This window comes from Phasianus colchicus, chromosome 4 (genome assembly GCF_987193195.1).
Source record: "Phasianus colchicus chromosome 4, bPhaCol1.hap1.1, whole genome shotgun sequence".
NCBI lineage: Eukaryota > Metazoa > Chordata > Aves > Galliformes > Phasianidae > Phasianus > Phasianus colchicus.
Window position 1 is genome coordinate 63,961,862 of NC_143439.1, and position 20,415 is coordinate 63,982,276.

A 20,415-nucleotide genomic window follows, 5' to 3' on the forward strand; every position below is an offset into this window, starting at 1 on the left:
GCAGTATATCAATACAATTCAAGCAATTAATCACACTGACTTGATAGATATTTTGGGAGTCTAGACCTGTAAATAGGTTTAACACACAAAGTTTATGGTTTATTTAGAGAAAAATGAGAACTGCAGCAAAAAGTCTAGCACACGTAAGTATGCCAGCAGAAATACCACCACAGATTTGCATTCTAGATGATCAAGCATTAAAGACATTCCTGAAGAACAACATTGTGATGCCTCTTTATAATTAATGCTCCCAAGTTGTGACCTAGAGTGCTCGGGAAGTGTGAAAAGAAATGTCTTGTAATATTGATACTGAAAATTTATACTACCTTCATTAGGAGAACAAATGGGACTCCACTAAAATAAAGTATATTTCTGTATTCCTTATCATGAGTCTGAACAGAAACATGCAAATTCAGTGTATAAATTTATTTGTATTTTACCATCATTGGCATGGTTATTTGTTCTAAATAACATGTCAAATATGTCTGGACAAATCCATGTTAACTTCACATTCCAGCATAGCTAATTTCAGGATTGGAAAGGTTTTAGCTCTGAATTAAGACAAAGAGCCTATTTTAAAGAAACCCAGCTCTATACAGCATGTAAACACTGCATATCTATCATAACAAATGATTTTTAGAATTCTTACTAGAGAAATAGCTTTTATGTAGTATACAAGTTCTTAACGCCTGGTTTGAATCTCTAGGGCAAGCAGTGACTTGAATTTCACAGGATTTCACATAACACTGAATTATGGGAATTTAGAGATGGGAATTTAGAGATGGGAATTTGTCTCCAGCTCAAAGTCTATTGCAGGTCCTTTAGTCTTCTCTCCATAGATGACAAAGAAGAGAAGGTCACTGATCTATGCAGTCAATCCACTGGAGCTGCAGTTATTGATTCACTAACCTCATTAAAATAAGTTCTTTAGTACTAACACAGTAAAACCTCACTCTTTGGAGATTAACTATCAGCTACAAACCAAATCAGAGCTGGGACCAGTGAAAACTAGTTAAATGAATACATCAATACTGCCTTCTGTAATTGAGATTTAGAACTGGAAGATAGATCAATAACATGAATTGAACTCCTAAGAAGCCACCCTTGGTATCTAAGTGATAAACACAAATCTAAAACATGTCTAAAGATGCATAGCTTTAGCTTGATAGAATATGTCTTCAGAATGTCAGCCTGAACATCTATTTGCAAAAATAAATATGGCAAAACAAGAAGTAAACTATCAAAGTCACGAGAGAGAAAAGGTGAAAGACAAAAAGGCAGAGTCAAGATGCAGTAAAAATGGCGTGAGAGCAGGAGGTGATCCATGTTTTACACACTTACACAGGCTTTCCTCTTGCTCAGATTTATTTGTAAATAATTTAAACTTAAATTTTACATTCCTTGTGGATGGGATCTGTCTTCTATATATGTAACCATCTATGATGGTTATGGATCCTTTATGACAATGAATAATAAATATGATAATTAATAATAAATATGCATAATGAATACAAAATTTGATCAGAGAGCCTGTAAGCAAAGATTCTTCTCTTTGATCTACAGCTATAGTATATTTAATTTATAATTTATTATTATTATCATCAGAAAATCTTCTTAAAGTATCTTCTAAAATAATGCCTGCCCTTTCACATAACAAATGAAGTTCAAAGAAGAAAACTGTAGCCCTAATATATTGGTTTAGATGAAAATGAGAAACCTCTTTAAGGAGCAAGTAAGAATGATTATAATAAAATCAAATTAGTTCTGATTAACTAAAAAGAAGCAGAAGAAAGAGCTTCTTACTCAATACACAGTTTTGGCTCTGAATACCAACACAGTCCTCTCAGTACTAGCTGAATACAGTGTCTTCAACCATAAATTCGAATTGATGAAAAAGATTTGTTAAATTTGATGCAAATTATTTTCAGGAGTAAAAAGAAGTCTTGATCCCAGTGTAATCTTTGACAAAAGCTACATTGCTTTATAAAAGGGCAGAATTTTGCTCTTGACTTGTTTTTCTTCTCATGGAACTAGCAAAATATTAACAAAGTTTCAATGTGTTAAATGTCATATACTGTTTTATACTGACTTTAATGCAGCTGCTCGTCCAAGTTCTGCTCTGAAAATGGAAATCTGGTCCAGTTTATCTAGAAGAAGTTGTTCCTTAGCTTGTTTATCTTGAATTATCTGGTCTCTCTTCTCTTCCTCTGCTGCCTTCTGTGCTTCTCTAAGTAGAGCGAGGCGTTCACGTAGTTCCACTATTGACATTTCACAAATTAAACCATGGCCACCAGTCTAGGAAATAAGAAGTATAGATTTAAATAACACTGTAAATGGCAAGGAGAGAGAAAATGAGTACAATCAGAGTGCTTTGATTGTGTTCCAAATCATGCTGAATATGTTTTGACTTCAAAAAAGACAGGGATGACTCTAACCTATCTGCTATTTACAAGCTGGTTTTAAAGTGTAGAGATCATCTTCTGGATGTGTAAAAACACAAGGCTCTCAAAACGTTTCATGAAAAAATACTGAAATATAGAATAAATAAAAACACAACATATTTGCCGTACAATAAAAATCTACTTACTTATCATTTAGTTTTAATAAGCTTTTAAAAGTTTTGAAATCTGTAAAACTGCATCTTTTCTATTTTTGGTAAAACCAAAACTGACATTACACTCAAAAATACACATTTTTTGTATTCATCTACATCCAATTACGGATGTGAACTATGATGACATCTATCATTTTTATCTGAAAAGACTAGGAGTAAGCAATGCTTTATACCAGGAAATTGAAAACTTAATGCCCAAATTCAAAATATTCAAATCTGAATGTCTATTGAAGGTTTTTAAAAATCCACTTTGTAATTAAAGTCACAGTGAGCCCTGTTATGAGATGTAATGAGATGTCTGCACCTTAGCTTTCATATGAACACAAATAATTTCTAAATAGACTTGTGTACACTTTAAGTTTTCAGCCCTTCTATATACTCTCCCTTTCGCTGAATGTACACATAAATGCAACTGCATATAGGGAAAATTTGTACAAATATACATGAATATTCATATTCTTTGGATCTATCTTTGCAAAATTTCATCCCTTTCACAGCAATTAATATTCTTTTGTTTAACAACACATTTTTGTTACACATCTTTCATGAGAATCTGGTATTATGGCATGTTATAATGGTGCAGGATATCAAGACTTTTACCAGACCTTTTCTAGACAGTAGCATAATACTAGGAGTGAAACACTGGTTAAGATTTTGATCACAAGGACCTTGATCTAATTTGTTCCACAGAAAATGAATGACAAAGTTTGGAAAGGCTGAATTTGAGGAAAGCAAACAAACAACCACTCCTCCAAACGTTATTTGTAAAACTGAACATAAGTGGTAATGATAAATATATGTAAATAAAACTCATTACAGTCATTTTAACGGAGAAAAATTATTCAGCTCAAGAGCTGATGTGCTTTCAAGTAATCCTTTCCAGCAGAAAAACAAACCCTTGTATTGAATACTGAGTTGCTTGTTGACAGAGTACAACTTGCCTTTCACAAAATAGAACATGAATGGGAAGGGAAAAAATCAACCACCAGGAAGAGAGAAGGATGTTCTGTTACAGACACATACTCACATTGTGAGTTTGGCTGCAAGACGCCAAGTATGACTGAAACAGACTTAACTAGCTGCTGCTACAATGGTGCTTAAGAGGGCTTATTATTGAGTTAGTCTGGAGAGCCTAATGATACAAATTCATCAGTGAAGGCCAATGAGTCTTGGGAAGGAACCTGTGGAGTCTTCCAACATTTCCAAGAGTTTCTCTGTGGTTTTGGTCCCCACAACTTCTCTTTCTAAAGCTTCAAAAGTTGAGTCAGTAAGAAGAAATCATCACCTCACTGTTTTTTACCTAAAGTTTGACTCTTCAATTTTGGCTCCATGGTTCCTGCTTCCACACTCCTCATGTTTACCAAACATGACCTAAACACTGGTCATGTATGCATGAGTACACATGACTACAGGAGTAGCATCAGAAGAAGTGTGATAGAATAATTCAATTAATCTTCTCTTTGCATCTTCTTCATAAATATGTACCACCATAGCTAAATGAAAAAGTAAATGATTATTTCTCTCCTGTGATTTCAGTTTTGAATGAAATTGCAAATGGCAAGTACTATAATATCTTGCTACTAATTTAAGCTACTTAGTGACTGCTGAACTGTATGAAGGTGAAAGGAAACTGTTTTGCAACAGAGCATATATACCAGTGTTTGTAGGGGAGCGTGGTAAGCAGACACCCAAAAGATTTAGGAAAGAGAAGCAATGTAATGGTAGGGATGAATACTTTCAGCACGTGCATTCCAAAAATATTCAATGAAGACAGTGAAATGATTCCTAGAATAAGAAAAGTTCTATACTTGTGCAGTAAGTAATGCTGCTACTAGAGAAACTGAAGTGCCATCAAGGGAAGAACTGGGTACTTTAACAATTTTGAGAAGTAGTGTGAATTTTATGAATACATACTTCATTTCACTTAGACTATAAAAGTCTTTTGTAGAAAGAACAAATAGGGCAAGCCATCACCAAAAGAATGCTAAATTACTCTGAGAACCATTGTAATAGTGGGTATAAGTGAATTGTGAAATAAGCTGAGATATCATTCAGGTTGACTCTTGAACTTGCAACCTTACACTTTAGTTACCGTAGATATAGCATAAGCTTGATTTCAGTTGAGGTTTTTTTTATATGCCTTGAAACCTTTTGTGCTTTTCTACTTTGTCTTTTGAGAAGAGCTAGATGGGAAATTTACTTTAAAGCCATATTCTGTACTTAGTTACAAACAGAATTCCAGTGGAAGCTCTGTGTCAAGTTGGCAGCCATGTACACGGCAATAAAATTAAGTATGTTCAAAAGTAAGAAAGTACTGACATTGCAGTCACCTTCATTTTCCTCAGTGAGAGCCTGCACCATTTTATAGAAGTTGCTGTGATTAAAAAAGTAATGACATTTCCACATGCAACTACTTTGAACTGTTTTGTCTTTGCAGGCTATGTCTTATGACTTTGCAGCCCACATCTTGTGCCTGAATCCAGGTAAAAAACCAAAATGATCACGTTTAAAATTGATGAGGTCATTTTGTAATACTCTACGTTATCCTTCTTTTCAGTTTGGAGAAGGAAAATGGAGGAGTATATTTTAGCTACTCTGCTTCTGGTTTAGGGGTAAGATAAGAGACTTCTGGATGCTGTGTAAATCTGGAAATTCTGCAAAAGTGACCAGAGTCAGGTGTATCACCTGCTGTGAATCAATAGTAAGTTCAGGAAGTTTGGGATATATTTATACATGGACTTAATCACATATGCACTCACAAGTCACTTGCACAGTACATGCACAACAGATAAGCAGATTTTGGATTTTCCAGACAATCTCTTTCATATACCTGAATGTTGAAAGTTTTAAAAGCACAGGAAATTAATTTTGTCAGTTACCGTGGCAAACACCACTGCAATATGAACAACTATACATCACTTTGCACTTTGTGATTGTGTCAGCCTTCACTGAAGACTGACAAATCTGTGACTTTGTTAAGGTGGATGGCACATGTCGTACTCTGTTGGCAGTCTCTTTTTGAAAGATGTCTGGAAATCTAGATACTGGCAGAAAAATTCAAAGGAAATTCAAAGGGCCTATGATTTCACTTACTATCAGAAGCGGTGAGTCCTCACTTATCATCAGAATATTCTCCATGATCAAATTCTTATTTTATAAACTTTGTGAAAATTTCGGATCTAATCTTTGTCTCATGGGGTCACTTTGTGCTTATCACTACGCCTCTCCATGCAGTACACAATTCCTCTGAGCGTGTGAAACACAGACAGTACACATAAATGTAAAAACAGTAGTTTTTTTCCTTTGGGCTTACCTCAGTTAAGTCAACAAACTTCTGTTTAAGGATTGGTAAAGATTCAATGGCTCGTATTTGTTGAATTAATTCATATTTTTTCTTAAGTTTCTCTTCCTCTTCCTCTAAAGCTTGCCGAAGTAGTTCTCGATTTTCTTCACAAACTTCCTGAACTGAAAGAAAAGAACTGATCTCTGTTAGCCGGCTGCATATTTTAACAAGTAGTCCATCTGGAGGAAAACTCATATGCATTTGTGAATAATGATAATAATACATATCTGGAGGTACTTGAAGGAACAATCTGTCATTGGTGGGAGGAACAATTAAAGAAACAAATGAGTACTTCCCACCTCCACTATCTATCATTCTATTCAACATAGAAGCATATTGTATACATACATAAAGTAGACAATTTGAATGATTTCTTCTTAATTTCTGTTCTAACTAATATATATTGTTTCATTTTTAAATAAAAGGATATTACACAACATCAAACATTTTGTAGTTTATCAAACTGTACATATCCTAGATATCAGTGACTCACAAAGCTTGGTAGGCTTTGCTATGCCATTTCAGATTGGCTAACACTTTCTGCCACCCTCAGTACAAGTATAGAGATAGTTAATCAGTGAAAAGTATTCTGCTCACCAAAATATGCACAATTTAAGGGAGCCCATTTGTACACTGTTAACATTTATTAACGTGTGTTAACATTTGTTAACATGGTATTGCATTGGAATATGTACAGCCTTCTGCCTGGGTTTCATTCACTGATGTATTAACTAGGAATTTTATTTAAGAATTGTGGAGGATGTGTAACACAATTTCTCTTCATTCTAATGGCTGGTCTGTCTTGTGCTAATCCTTCTCCTTTGTGGTACTGTTCTTTTGGCAGATGTCTTTTCTTTCTTCAGCTACAATTATCTCCTCCAGACTGTCTTCTCTAAAGAAGACAATAATCTCGAGCTATGATTCTTTCAAAGAGGTTGCTAGGCAAATCCTCTCTTAATGGCATGAATCACAGGAATCTGAGCTTCCTAAATTGATTTGACAAAAAGTACAGCCATTCAAGTATGCTGCTTTTAGATGGAGGAGAAACCAGTTGCAGAACATTAGCATTGTAATCTTCCCTTTTGAACAAAGTTTAATTCCCATAAGCAGTGAGTTAGAATTTCTGATCTACCTGCTACCAACTTAGTCCTAAAATTCATATTCTTACATTTATGGGAATTTATATCCTGGATATTTTCCACAACTTCCTCTTCCTTTCAGAAAAATTGTGATTGCCCCTCTAAAACAAAGTAATCTGGGGACATTTGGCATCATATCTAATTTTTCTGGCTATATATAAATACCTATCTGCTGTTTGTATTTCTGAAGCTTTAGTTTTGCTTGCTTTGCATTCTTGTGTCCTTCCACGACCTTCTCCACCAGCTCTCTCATTTCTTTCTGTTCCTGTAGACATCTCTCTGCATATTCATGCATCAGCTCTGCTTTCTAAATCCCAAAAAAACAAGTTAATAAAATTCCTGGTAATCAATTATATGAGTGTTTCAAATAATTGAAACAGTGCAAAGACAACTGCATTCACTGGACTATATCATCCCTGAAACTGAGGTTAATATAATGGCTACAATCATTTTTGTATGGCTGAAAGCAACCACACTATGTTCAATTGTACATGTTAGGGTTCACTTCAAGTTGCTGCTTGATAGTTTGTCTAGACAAACATAATGCCAGAGTAGCTGAAAGGTATTTTTTTAAGGATAGAAAAGGACCCCATTAAGCACATTTCCTTTTTATATTATGCCAAATCTTTGTGGGTCTATCCTAAATTGCTGAGTCACTACTGACATCTGTGGGAGGTGACCAAGAGAAAAGTAGTGGTCAGCCTACAGGGCATAGCAACAAACCAAGTTAATAGAAAAGAAAAACGGTGGATACAGCCTGTGATAGTCACTTTTGAAACTATTAATTCTGTAGTACTTGATTATTTCTTGAGCATTTGCTTAGTTTATAAGAAAAGTGCCAGGAAAAAGTGAGTTTGGGAAAAAAAAAAAAAACTTAGCAATGTTTTGGGGAAAATGTGATTTGCCATGTTGGAAAATATGTTAAAAGGTACTTTCTGGCTTAAGTATTCCATTTGCCATATCTGTAGATCAGCAGAGGGTTCCTATCTGAATTTTCCCCAGGAGACATACAGCCATGTCGGATAATATGAAATAAATTGAATTTATCTGCTTAAGGAAACAAATTTGTTTATATTCATGACTCCCATTTAACAAGATAATTAAATTAGTCACATATTGGTGATTTCATTGCAAATGGTGCCTAATATCTCAGTATCTAAGCAAAAAGAATATTAATAATGACATGAAAATTGGGAAGGATGCTTTACTTTCTGTTTTTACTCAATTGAATTCAGAAGTGCTATCAATCAAATCAAACACTTATAAAAACTACTTGAATGTATAAACATTGCAGTGTCTGGAAGTTTTAGCATTATTTATCCATTGTTTACAGACTCCAGTGAGTAAAGACACAGTGCAGAACCTTTATAACTACTTGTAATAGGCATCATCTATGGTAAATTTTGCAGTAATTGAATACAGGCAAAATTTGAACAAAGCTGAATTACCTCTTCTCTCATTAGATCAGCTTTCTTCTTATTTTCTTGAATTACATTCTGATGGGCTAGAACTGCCTCTTCGTGACTCAGTTTCCCTTGAAGCCTTCTATACTCTATTTCAGCCAGCTGCTCTTCCAAATCTTTTCCACGCATCTGCTTTTGCCATTCCAAGAATTCAGATGGGTCTCCAGTCCCTCGTAGCAGATTTTCAATTCTGCAAGAGTGAAGGAAAAGTATGTCACACTCTGGCTCTCCAGCCCTGCTTTGGTTTATAAAACATTTCTAGAAGTTTTCTGTGACATAAAGTGCTTGATCCCTGCAGAGAGAAAAGGTAGTCACTGTGAAGACATCCAACAGATGTATTTTAATTCCAGTTCAAGAGGTCCTACTGGGTAGAAAGCCTGGGAAAGTAGGGCAGTAAGAAAGTGTATGAAGGCATGGACATGAAAGTTGTCAGCAAAGTAAAGCCCAAAGAGAGGGCTAACTTTATTTACGTGTACATTCTTATAAAGAGCAAGGAGAATCAGGCCAAAGGTATGTAAATTTTCTCAGAGGATTATTTTGCTTAGAGATAGAACTAATAAGTTTTCTCTTTGGCAGTTTTCTTGCCAACTTTGCTGTAGAGAAATAAAAACTTTCCTGCTTATTTCTGTTCCTGTTTTGTATGTCACCAATTAAATAATCTATAATATTGTTGTAATGAGGCGAGGAAGTATTCAGCTGTTAAGTAAAACCACATTCTTCTTTTTTATGGATGGTCAAGAGAGAAAAGCAAAGCAAAGCCCTGCAGCAGGCCTCTCAAAGTCCAGCAGCAAAGGACTGAATGAGCCAAGAGCTTGGGCACAGACACAAAAATGCAGTAAGTTGTGCCTTACTATTGCTCTTCAATGTGTATGTATGTATTTGTTGTGTGTTAAATGCAGCTGAACATTACATCTCATGAATAAAAAAAAATGTCAAGGGGAACATTATTCCTTTGCTGAGTGCAATAAAATTCTGCCAGATAAAGTGAACAGTAGCATGTATAATTGTATGAAAAACTTCAGTATACATACAGCTGTTAACAATAGGTGATAGCACAACCTGAGTGATGTGTAAAATCTTGCTGCTGAAATTCTGATCCATCTATCAAAATTTCATACAAAAACCAAATTCAGTTTTAGACAGTCATTCCAGGACTTAGAATAACAATAGTATTTAGTCCTTATCTTGCTAAGTCAGATGGATTAGTAAAAATACTAAATGAAAATGACAATGATATGGGTTTTACCTTAGTTAAGATTATTACTGAAAATGTTCTGTATTTTTAGTTATAGAATACAGTCTGCAGCAGACATTCAGAAGCCCAATTAATATCAGCTGAAAATCTGTGCTGCATAGTCAGACTTCCTTACGTCAGAGTTCCACGTGCATGAAATGGACCTAAAAGATCTTATTCCCCAACCCTAGGATTTAGTTGCCTGTATTCAAACACAGCTGTGTTATGGAGCAGCTGTGCACCACTGGATCTGACTGCAGAGAGAAGAGCTGTGTGAAAAACTGCTGAGAAAATTGTATCTGTGAAGCTTCTTCCTGGAAGCTGCATTTAAACATAGAAGCCTTTGTTCTTGGTATGTTGCAGGTATGCCTGTGCCCAGCCTTGTATCTGCTAACCCCGTCTTGTTGACTTGTCTCTGGGCTTGGCCTTGGCCTGACTTGTCCCTATAGTCTTGCCTAGCAATTGCTGGATTGCTGGCTGACCCTGTTTCCCCTCATTGGACCCACTCTGCTGCCTTGCCAGCGTACTATGGGACTGAGTGGCTTCTCAGTGAGGACACTGCCCTTGCATGCCTTGCTGTCACCCACAATCCTGCTCATCCAGCTTGTGGACCAGCATGGTCTTAGTCCTCCCATACACCTTAATGTGATAGAAAGGGGCAGGTATTTCTATACATAGATAAACAAATTCAACTATCAACTTTGCATGCATTCTCCCCTCCCCTGTTCCCCCCCCCCCAAAAAAAAAGAAAGTATATGTAATGTTTAACATATATGCTTAATATACATGCTCCTTTTATAATAGACACAAAGGTAGATGTGTATTTGGGTCATTATTTATTCTGAAGAACTGGAACAAATGTAACAATCAATCTTTATTGGACTTTACAAATGGACACTACCCAGAGTGCAAAATCAGAGCACAGTCACACAGCACATCATTTATAGTAAAATAATGACTTCAGTGTAAATTTTCATTTTAGTCCACTTTTCTGTTTGTCACCAATGCTTACAGAATAGCTTCTTAATGCCTTATAAAAGGTCCTTTATATTAGTTTACCTGAAGTTTGCGTAATTATTGTAATGTTGTCAATGATTTTTTATCAAGAGGTGTGAAAAATAATCTGAGGAAGATGTGTGACCATACCTCTGGAGCTCCTGTTCCATTTTTCGCTGATAGAGGGCACCCTCTCTTAAAATAGCTGCTGCATTTAATTTAATAGGTAAATTGTCGATCTGTCAGGAGAGGGAATGTATATACTATCGTTAGTAATGTAAACCATAAAACAGAGTATAAAAACATTTCAATGGGTTAAATAAATCGACCCAAGACAGCATAAATTTTGTTTAAAGCATTCATCTAGCATTAATCTGACATTCACAATGAAATTGCATGCTGTTCATAAACCACTCAAGCTGCTTAAGAAATCAGCAAAGTCCCCCAAGTGGATTATAAATTTGTAATCACTCTTGGACCATGTCAAATCCCTTAGAATGTGTTCACTTCCTTTCATTTATTCAGTGCTCAAGTTCATAGTGTGCATGAATTCCATCTGGTTTGGACAAAGGAAGTAAACTGTTTCCAGAATAAAATATTTTGAGTGCCTGTCTCTGAGGGAAGGTAAATTAGCCAAAAACATTAAAATAAAATACAAGCAGTACCTCTAACATGAAGGTCTCAAAAGTTTTTTTGTTTTTTGTTTTTTTTTTGCAAATGATCACTATTTTAACTTCAAAATATTTCTAAAACAACTGGCATTACCAATTGCCATATCCATTTTCTAGATCCTGGAAGCAAAGTTCTCAGTGACTCAGTCTTCACATTACAACTTGGACCAGATCCTGTGGCTGCTTTGTAGTTCTTCAGAGTACTGCCTTAGGACTAAACTCCCAGACAATCTCTAAATACTGCATGAAGAAGGGAACAATCTCTTTGCCAGTTAAAAATACTCCTTGCATATATAGACTGTTCAGATGACAAAATATAGCACCTTTGCAAATGCATATAATTAGATGTGATCAGAACGAAGGCAAAGCAGGGCAGACAGGGTAAGAACAGAGATCATTCCTGCAGAAAATAAAGCTTAGTCATGACACATTTGACCTAACTCCAGAAAAAAATTCTTTGTTTAATATCCAAACATGTATTTAAACTCCAAATTAACAGCTTAATGAGAAGCTGACAAACAGATGCACAGAATCACTCAAGCTATATTCTGCAAATATTGTACATACTGCAGTCTCCTGAAATGTGTAAGTTAACTGGAAAATGGATATTTTATAATTGATATTAATTAGGCAGGTTGAAGATAATGAATGTATGCTATCACCTGGAAATTCACTAAGTAGATTTACCAAGTTTTCCTCACAGATGGCAAAAAAAAATTAATGGCAAAAAATTAACTGCTTGCTTAATTATGGGCAAAATGATGATAGCTAAAAGAATTTAGGACAAGAATGCAATTTTGTTTGATTCACTATACTTATTCTTCTCAATGCCTAACTAAATCCTTCCTTTTGGTCCACTTATCAGCCTTTATTAATGGCTTCTGCATTACACTGACATTTCTTCTTGTCCTTCACCCTCCAGCCTGGATTATACCCTATACTGGTGTAGAGTAGACATTTTCTCTGACACATGTAGAAATTTCCATATATTTGGTGACTACCTGCATATACAGATTTCACGTTCTGTATTTACTAAGTAAAATGTGGCTAGAGAACTGAGTTAAGTCTGATTATGAAAACAAGTTTAGCTTCAGATTCTCATGTTGTTAAACAGAAGTATGAATGAAGCTCATATAGTCAAAATTACTAGAACTTCCAAGCTATGTGAAGACAGGCATAAGTGAAATAACTGGAAAGATTCTTCTGTTTCATGTGGTATTAAGGAATTTCTAAATTTTTCACATTCATTTTCTGTTGTGAGATACTTACCCTTTTTCAAGATGAGAAAACGGAAAAAAACTGGCTAAATGTAGACTACTGTAAGTCTTGTGGAAAAAGATTGCATTCACTATGATATTGCATTCACCTACTAATAAACACACAGTAGCTCACCAAAACCAATATGTACAGAGAGAAGAGGGCCAGATATGAGCAAGAAGCAGACTGAGACAGTGTGATGATGCATTTGTACTGTCTCACTCTTGAAGTGAAAAAGATGAATAGAGATTTTGTAATGGCAATCAGAAATAATTGTTGGTGCACACAATAAGTGTGCTTGATAGAATTGAAAAAATGTATTTCACATATGGTGAGTGTTCTAAAAAGAGAAAAAGAACATAATAGTTGGTTAAAACATTACGTGATGTCATTCATTTGAGGATAAATTATACTCTTTGTAACACATAATGGATAAACCTTTCTCTATGATGCACAGATAGGAAGGCAAAAGGAGTAGAAAGTATTTTGAAAGTCAGTAACAATTGCCTGTCTCAAAAGTTATAGCAGCTTCTTGAATATCATCTAACTAACTTTTATGGGAAATGTGTTTAGATGAGATAAAACTGATTTTACTTCCAGAGAAGACACTAGAAGGTGTTAGAAATATCCTGATCAATAGAGTAAGATGCTGGATCCACATTTTTTTAATGTGATTCAGGCAGATGGCTTGACTCTTCTGAACTGGCACTTAGGTTTCAATTTTTTTAATTATGAGAGACAAAAGTGGAATATACATTGTCCTGAACCAAGTTCACATAATTACAGGTCATATGTTTGGGTTATCTGTGTATGTTTTTTTCTGACTTTTTTTTCTTTTGAGGGCAAAAGGAATTGGGATGTGACTGTTTTCCCATAATTTATATGGTCTTAGATTGTTAGTAAGCAGATTGAGTAGATGATACTGTTATTAACAACAACTTCAGTATGTGATTGGTGCCAGATATTCCTTAGAAATTTTTACTAGAAGCCCAGTTCTCAAAGAAGGGAACCAGACTTCCCAAAGTCTGTAAGAACTGTATCTAAATACAGTTTTAAAAAGTAGGTATATCTGTTCACAAGGTTTTTTGGGTGACAATACAAGTACAACTTCTACATTTAACTTTTTTAGATATGAATTTAAATGAAAAGTGATTGATTGAATGATGTAAGACTGAAGATTATCCGTAGTATAACTACCAAAGAGACAGCAATGTGAGTTTTCATGTATTATACGACCGAGAGTGGAACAAATTTTCTGTATTTACAATTCTCTGAGCCTTGCAAATCCTAGCAGAGAAACATGCAGTTCAGTGGATTTTATGACCTGAGTATGTTTATAAAGGGCAGAAGATAAATCACTAGATGGACTGTATATTGCATATCAGGCAGTCATTATCCAGAGTCAGTGCTCATCATTCTTTAGGGTCTCATTTTGAAACAGTCATTCATAGATATAAGATTATTCTGTCTCTGTGCTGAGTTCTTAAGCCATTCGTTCACAATTATTTTCTCCCTGTGGGCTATTCTTAATACTCATCATTTTATATATAAATTTCTCCACTTGGAATTGAAAACATGGTTAAAGCAATATAGTTTCATGCTGCAACTGCAAACAACTTACTTGTTAGTGTTATGAGGGAACTAACAGGCTATAATTGATGCTCACCTAGCACCTCCACTCAGACCCTTTGTCCATTTAAGCTCAGTGGGGGTTGTCAGTGCTTTCCTGTTACACTGGAGGTAATTCTGCTCCTTGTCTCTCCAGTTTAGTATGTGGCTGTCCTTACTGGACTTCCAGTATATACCTGCATTGATGTAGCATTGTTTCTTAACTGGTCTTCCTCGGTGCACTCCAGACCTCACATTTCATTGTTTGTGTAAGGATGATTGGCAGTCAGCAGGGTCTGTCATTACAACTACAAGCCTTGCCTTGCTCTGGGCAGATACTGCAACCTTCTTCCTGAATGGTGTGGGCACTGCCTGTGCTCTTGTTACCCTTGGCTGCTAGTTTGGCTTCCCTCCTGCAGTAGCCACTCACCGGTTGTTCCCACATTTCCTTGTGAATTGTTTAAGATCCACAGGCCTAAACTTATAAACCTTAAATCTAATCCATTCCATTCTGGCCACAGAATATGATGTAAAATCAAAGATTCCATTAGGCTTTGCACCACCAAAAAATCTGTGTTTTTCACTCAAAAAAATTCCAAGCATATCTACAATGGGATCTGAAACATTACTCACCCTGCTTTGGATCTTCTGAGCCTGGAATGCTGGCCTGCTCTTCATATTGTCCTGTGTGTTCTGCAGTTCAAACTAAAATCACATTTTTTCATTTCAGAGAGATATTTTCAAATACTCAGCAAACAATGTTAGCTCTGTACTGAAAACCATTCCTGAGGATTCAGCTAGAGCAACAAATATGATCACAGGATATGTATTTTCTTGTTATACATTCAAAACTTGTTATGTACACCCAGTACAGTGGGAATATTTCATATCAAATGACTATACAAATGTAGGTCCAAATAAAAACTTATGACAAATACTATTATTTTATTTCTATAATCTTTATTGACTAAAATAATGCCAAAGAAGTAACAGTGACATTTCATTTGCCTAGTGAATTCTACCTGTCAACCATGACAGTATTCAGCTTTTAACTGAAATAGATATTGGGAAGACAAAACGTGGTGTCAGAGGATATTTCATGGAATCATTAAAGTATTCAAATTCTACTGAAGGTCATTATTTTCATTTTAGCGTGATACTGACATAAAAGTGTCTACACATCATAAGGATGAACACAGTGAATAGAATATGCAGATGTGATGAATATATTATATAAATAGTTTGTGACAGAGGTGTAAATTAGTAATCAACCAAAGCAAGAATTTCATATGAAAACAAGTGTTACTGCCTCAGCTTGACTGATCTGTGGCCTTAAAAGTTAATGCAAAAATAATAGGTTTAGAAGAATATTGCTGGTTTGGAGACTTGTTGGAGTAGTATCATGGGATGTCTCATTGTCTCAGAGTCAGGAGAATAAAATAGCAGGACCAGAACAAAAGGGGGTTGTACATTATAAATGCAAAGAGGCAAATGTCAGTATGGTTGTTGTACAATCTGAAAACAATAATAAGGATGTGAACTGACAACAACACAGTTTTAAGTGACAACACATAATTCTCAGTCCCAAATAAACAAAAATTTTCAAATATTTTGAGATATCTTTACACAACTGTTATTTTCATCTTCATACTTGGAGATATTTAAGCAATAAAGTATTTTGTAGCATACCTCTGCTTTTTCAGGTTTCATGGCCGCACATCTGAACTGGTTAGTGTTTGCTTTCAGAAGCAGATCCTAGAATAAAAACAATTATCTTAAGGAATATGGTACATTCATAATCTCTATTAATTTTCTGTCTGAAAAAAACCCTGCAGCACAGACAATATACTAATTTCATTCCAATGAATGAGGGTTATGGTGAGGAAGGGGTTGGCCCCTTCTCCCAGGTAACTAGTGATAGGACCAGAGGAATGCACTCTTGTTGCACCAGGGGAGGTTCAGGTTGGATATTAGGAAAAATTTCTTCTCTGAGAGAGTGGTCAGGCATTGGAACAGGCTGCTCAGGAAAGTGCTTGAGTCACTGTCCCTGAAGGTGTTCAAGAAATGTTTAGATGTGGTACTAAGAGACATGATTTAGTGGGGGAATATTGGTGGTAGGTGGACTGTTGGATGAGATGATCTTGGAGGTCTGTTAGAATCTCGGTGATTCTAAACCTGGACTTACTATTTATCTGAATTGCCATTCCTCATGAAACATTTCTAGTAGGCAAGTCTTGATTGTCCACATAGGTTTAACTGGTTCTAACTTTTGCACAGGGCAACAGACCTCATGCTAGGTCTTCCCATACGGAAGATGTTGCTCATTTAAACTTTTACTTAAAATCCTCATAATCATCTACAGCATATCAGTTTCCACGTAGCCAATGAAAAATGGCTTTGTTTTTCTATTGAATAAGAAGGCTGTGATCAGAAGATCTGAGCACCAATGATTGCTCCAATATCCATAACAGTAATTCCAGCTGTCATTTCAAATGGGGGGGGGGGAGGGAAGAACAAGCATTCACATTTCCTGCTTTTAGATATTTCTTTTCATTGTAATTTCTAATCAAATCTGTGAAACAGATTAGATTTTCCAATGTCTTTCTTGTGGTCAGCTGTCCATAGTATCAGCACTTTTATAACCACCTAGCATGTGGTTACCAGTGCTCCCACCCCATTTTTCACAGCTGGTCAGACTTTGTACTTACAGCTGTAGCTATTACAAAAATGCTACAAAACAAATGGCATTTTCTTTTAGGACCCAACATTTCAGCTTGTTTAGCAAAGAGCCTGGGGAAGTGACCTTTGTGAATGCTTTGGATTCCTTTTATAATATTCCAGAGGCAACAAAAACTGCTGTTATTGCAGCTATAATTTCTGTGGTAGTTTTATTTTGTTCCTTGTATTCATGCATTTTCTTCACTGAGGAATGTGGCTGGTATTTAAGTGATTTTATAGTTGTCATAGAGTTTTGACAGTGTAGGCACTGTGATATCTTGATTTTCCTCCACAGATTTTCCAGGAAGTTCATAAGTACAAATAAGCACACAGACAAATAGATGTGTGCTTTCTCCACAGTGGGGAAATAATAAGAAGATAAAAAATAATGCAGTACTGTTTGATAATAAAATATCAACCACTGGTAACGTGATGGGTCAGCAAAAGGAACACAAAATTTATCCCCCTAGAATTTATCTCATGTTGTAGCTTTTACTATAGTTTAGGAACAAAATCCAATGCCCCTTTCACAAGGACATCAGGAGAGCCCAGAACAGTGATAAATGGTTTTGTCTGAGTACCAGCTACTAAAAGTTAGAGTAAGGCATTTTCAGAATGGAGGTGGCGGAGTTCAGATACAAACAAGTCAAATAGCGCACGTTTTATCAAACTTACCCTGTGATTGGATCGGATATGGTGACTGCAGTGTGGGCAGAAAGAAAGAAGTGGGAACTGACATTTAATTAATTCCCTTCCAAAGAGAAGAAGACAGTAATCTGCTTTAACCATAATAGGAGCTAACCTAATGAACAGGCTTCATAACAAAGATTGGATCAATTCAAATAGCTAGATCTGTTTCTTTCTGTGAAGGCATTTAAACAGACCCTCCCTTCTCTTGCTCTCTTAAGACACAGATCATGTACCAATTCAGATACCTAGATGTCTCTTTCTATGAGGGCCCTTATCAGACACTCCCTTCTCCTGCTCTTTTAACACACAGACCATGTACTCTGCTTCTTTACAAATCATGATGACTTCCCACTCTCTCAGTCCACTGAAGGAAAGAGCATGAAGTCTGAGTGAAAAGGAAGTTAGAATCTACTGATATTTTAAAATTCTGAGTAATTACATGGTTATTTATCAGTTACTACAGAAGGCAAATGAAAGTACTGAACATATTCCATATTTCAAGTCTGAACATCTTTCATATTTCAAGTCTTGATTATTAAGTGAATGTGTTAAATACTGACATGTGCTGTAGAAGTAAAAGAGACAATTTTTAGCTTGTGAAGAGAAGGAAGTAATTGAGTTTCTACTGCCTTTCATAGCTACTTGCATAATCTATCATGCAATTCCTATTCTGTGCATAAAAGGTGAACATCCATACAATTAATATTAAAATAAAAATGAACAAAGGGTAATAGCAGAGATTAGAGAATACAAACTTCATAATTCTAGGGAAAGAGCCAGAAGTTATTAGCTGCAAAAGCAAAAATGTTTCAGATAGAGTTCGATGACTTGTGAAAACTGGTACAAGTTGCAGAACAGATGATTAGAAGAAAGAAAAGAACATAACAGGTACATAATATACTTACTTCTGCTTTTTGGCGATTTTTTGTTTTGATTTTCTCTAGTTGCTTTTTTTCCTTTGGAGGCTTGTAGGTGCTTGGAGGAACCTAAAAAAAAAAGCAGTAATATCTACAATATGGAATGTAAAACATTCAAAGTGATATGCAATGAAAACACTGCATTCATCTCCACTATAAATCAGCTGCAGTTATTTTTAAAATATTGTTTATTTTCTATTAGTGCCAACATAGAAGCCATGGACAGATTCCAATTAGCTGGGACCACCCAAGCTTTTCAGACCTGTCCAGTGTAAGACAAGACTCAGACAAGGGACCAAAAAGAAAGAAAAATCTGAAACAAGTACAAGAAAGGCTAAAGAAATAATAAACACCACAGGCCCTATGAAGGGGGAAAAGCAGTTCCTAGAAATGGAAAAGTTCTATTTGGCATCTTATAAATTTGAGCTTTGTAGCAGTTAAAAGTTAAAGGTGAGACTCTTTGGCACAGGGCATGGCCAAAGTTTAGGGAAGATACATACTTCACAGGTTATTAAATGTCCAGGAACTGCAGGAACTCTTTGAGCTGAAATGTTTGGAATCTGAGTAGGTTGTTGGAGAAAGCAGCAATTAAGCTTGTCTCTTCTGTGTGCTCTTCCTACACATCTATGTTTGGTCACTGCTGGAGAAAACGTACTAGGCAAAATAAGCCTTTGCTTTGGTCTACTGAGACTGCTTTTGTAAAATAATATAATTGGAGATGTAGCTTAAATGTTTGGAGGTAGAGGACTCAGCCTTAATCAGAAATTTGGTCAAGAATTCACAGGAATTCAGGAAATGCTACAGATAAAACAAAAAATAGATAGTCTGGCTGTCTTATGGCTGAGCAGAAGACTAGGCAGAAGGGGGAACAGGAGCTGCATGGTTTTCATCACAGCTGAAGCTTCACAGGGATTTCAGTATTTGCTTAAGCAGAATCTGGAAAAAGACTGGATGTCTCCTTCCTGTGTGGGTGAGATAGTCTACCAGCTTACAGGACATCTGCTTAAATATTTATCTTGCTAAAAAAGTTCTACCTCCAATAGAGGTTTCAAAATTAATTCAAGAATTAATGGGAAAAATCTGTAATGGGAATGGGGGCATCCCATCTGGTTTTACTGGACTATATAAAGAGCTACACTTTGAAAAACTCATGGCACTGATGTACTTTCCATTGCCTTTGCTACCTGACATCATTATCTACAGGCAAAACAAATGCACAGATAGAAAAGGCCAGCAATTAAATGCATGGGTGAGACTACTCAATGTCTTTGTGAGCTTTTTAAGTGAAGTAGAACTGAAAGTATTTCCCAGCAATATCTACGATTTTTTATTATGCTTTTATGGATGGAGAAATTAAAGCCCAAAGGATTTGCAAAGGGTTGCACAGGCAGTGAGTATCAGTTTATTTCACTCTTCCCAATCATGTGCTTTACCTGCAAAAATGCAATCATCTGTCAGTGTAAGCTGAAGATCTCTCCACAGAAAATGCTGTGCTTATTCCAAGTATTTTAAGGAGGAGACTTTTCAATCAGCTGTTTCAGAAATGATCCTAGCCTTGTAATTTAGCCCTCAGATACCATGGTTTTGATTACCAATCAGGCAGATGAATAGACAACACAGCAATTACCCTTTCTAATAATAAACAACTTGTAGTTGTCAGAAGAGGATGAATACATCCCTATAGGCAAATTGTGAATTCCAGCAATAGAGAGACTGGAAAGCCCAAACTGTACCTACTTAATTCTTTAGTAGTAAAAAAAGGAGG

At 35.8% G+C, this 20,415-nt stretch overlaps 1 protein-coding gene across 8 annotated transcripts in view; it reads right to left on the minus strand.

Annotated features, from left to right (window-relative positions):
- The window catches only part of CFAP99 (cilia and flagella associated protein 99), a 50,355-nt gene that overhangs the window by 7,207 nt on the left and 22,733 nt on the right, over nucleotides 1-20,415 (minus strand). For all 8 annotated transcript variants that reach the window (XM_090139746.1, XM_090139742.1, XM_090139745.1 and 5 more), the window contains 8 exons: nucleotides 18,639-18,719; nucleotides 16,015-16,080; nucleotides 14,959-15,030; nucleotides 10,940-11,028; nucleotides 8,545-8,749; nucleotides 7,262-7,403; nucleotides 5,928-6,079; nucleotides 2,090-2,295 (listed from right to left, as the gene is read on the minus strand). In XM_090139746.1, the coding sequence (XP_089995872.1) occupies nucleotides 2,090-2,295; nucleotides 5,928-6,079; nucleotides 7,262-7,403; nucleotides 8,545-8,749; nucleotides 10,940-11,028; nucleotides 14,959-15,030; nucleotides 16,015-16,080; nucleotides 18,639-18,719 (1,013 nt within the window). The remainder of the gene's footprint in view (nucleotides 1-2,089; nucleotides 2,296-5,927; nucleotides 6,080-7,261; nucleotides 7,404-8,544; nucleotides 8,750-10,939; nucleotides 11,029-14,958; nucleotides 15,031-16,014; nucleotides 16,081-18,638; nucleotides 18,720-20,415) is intronic.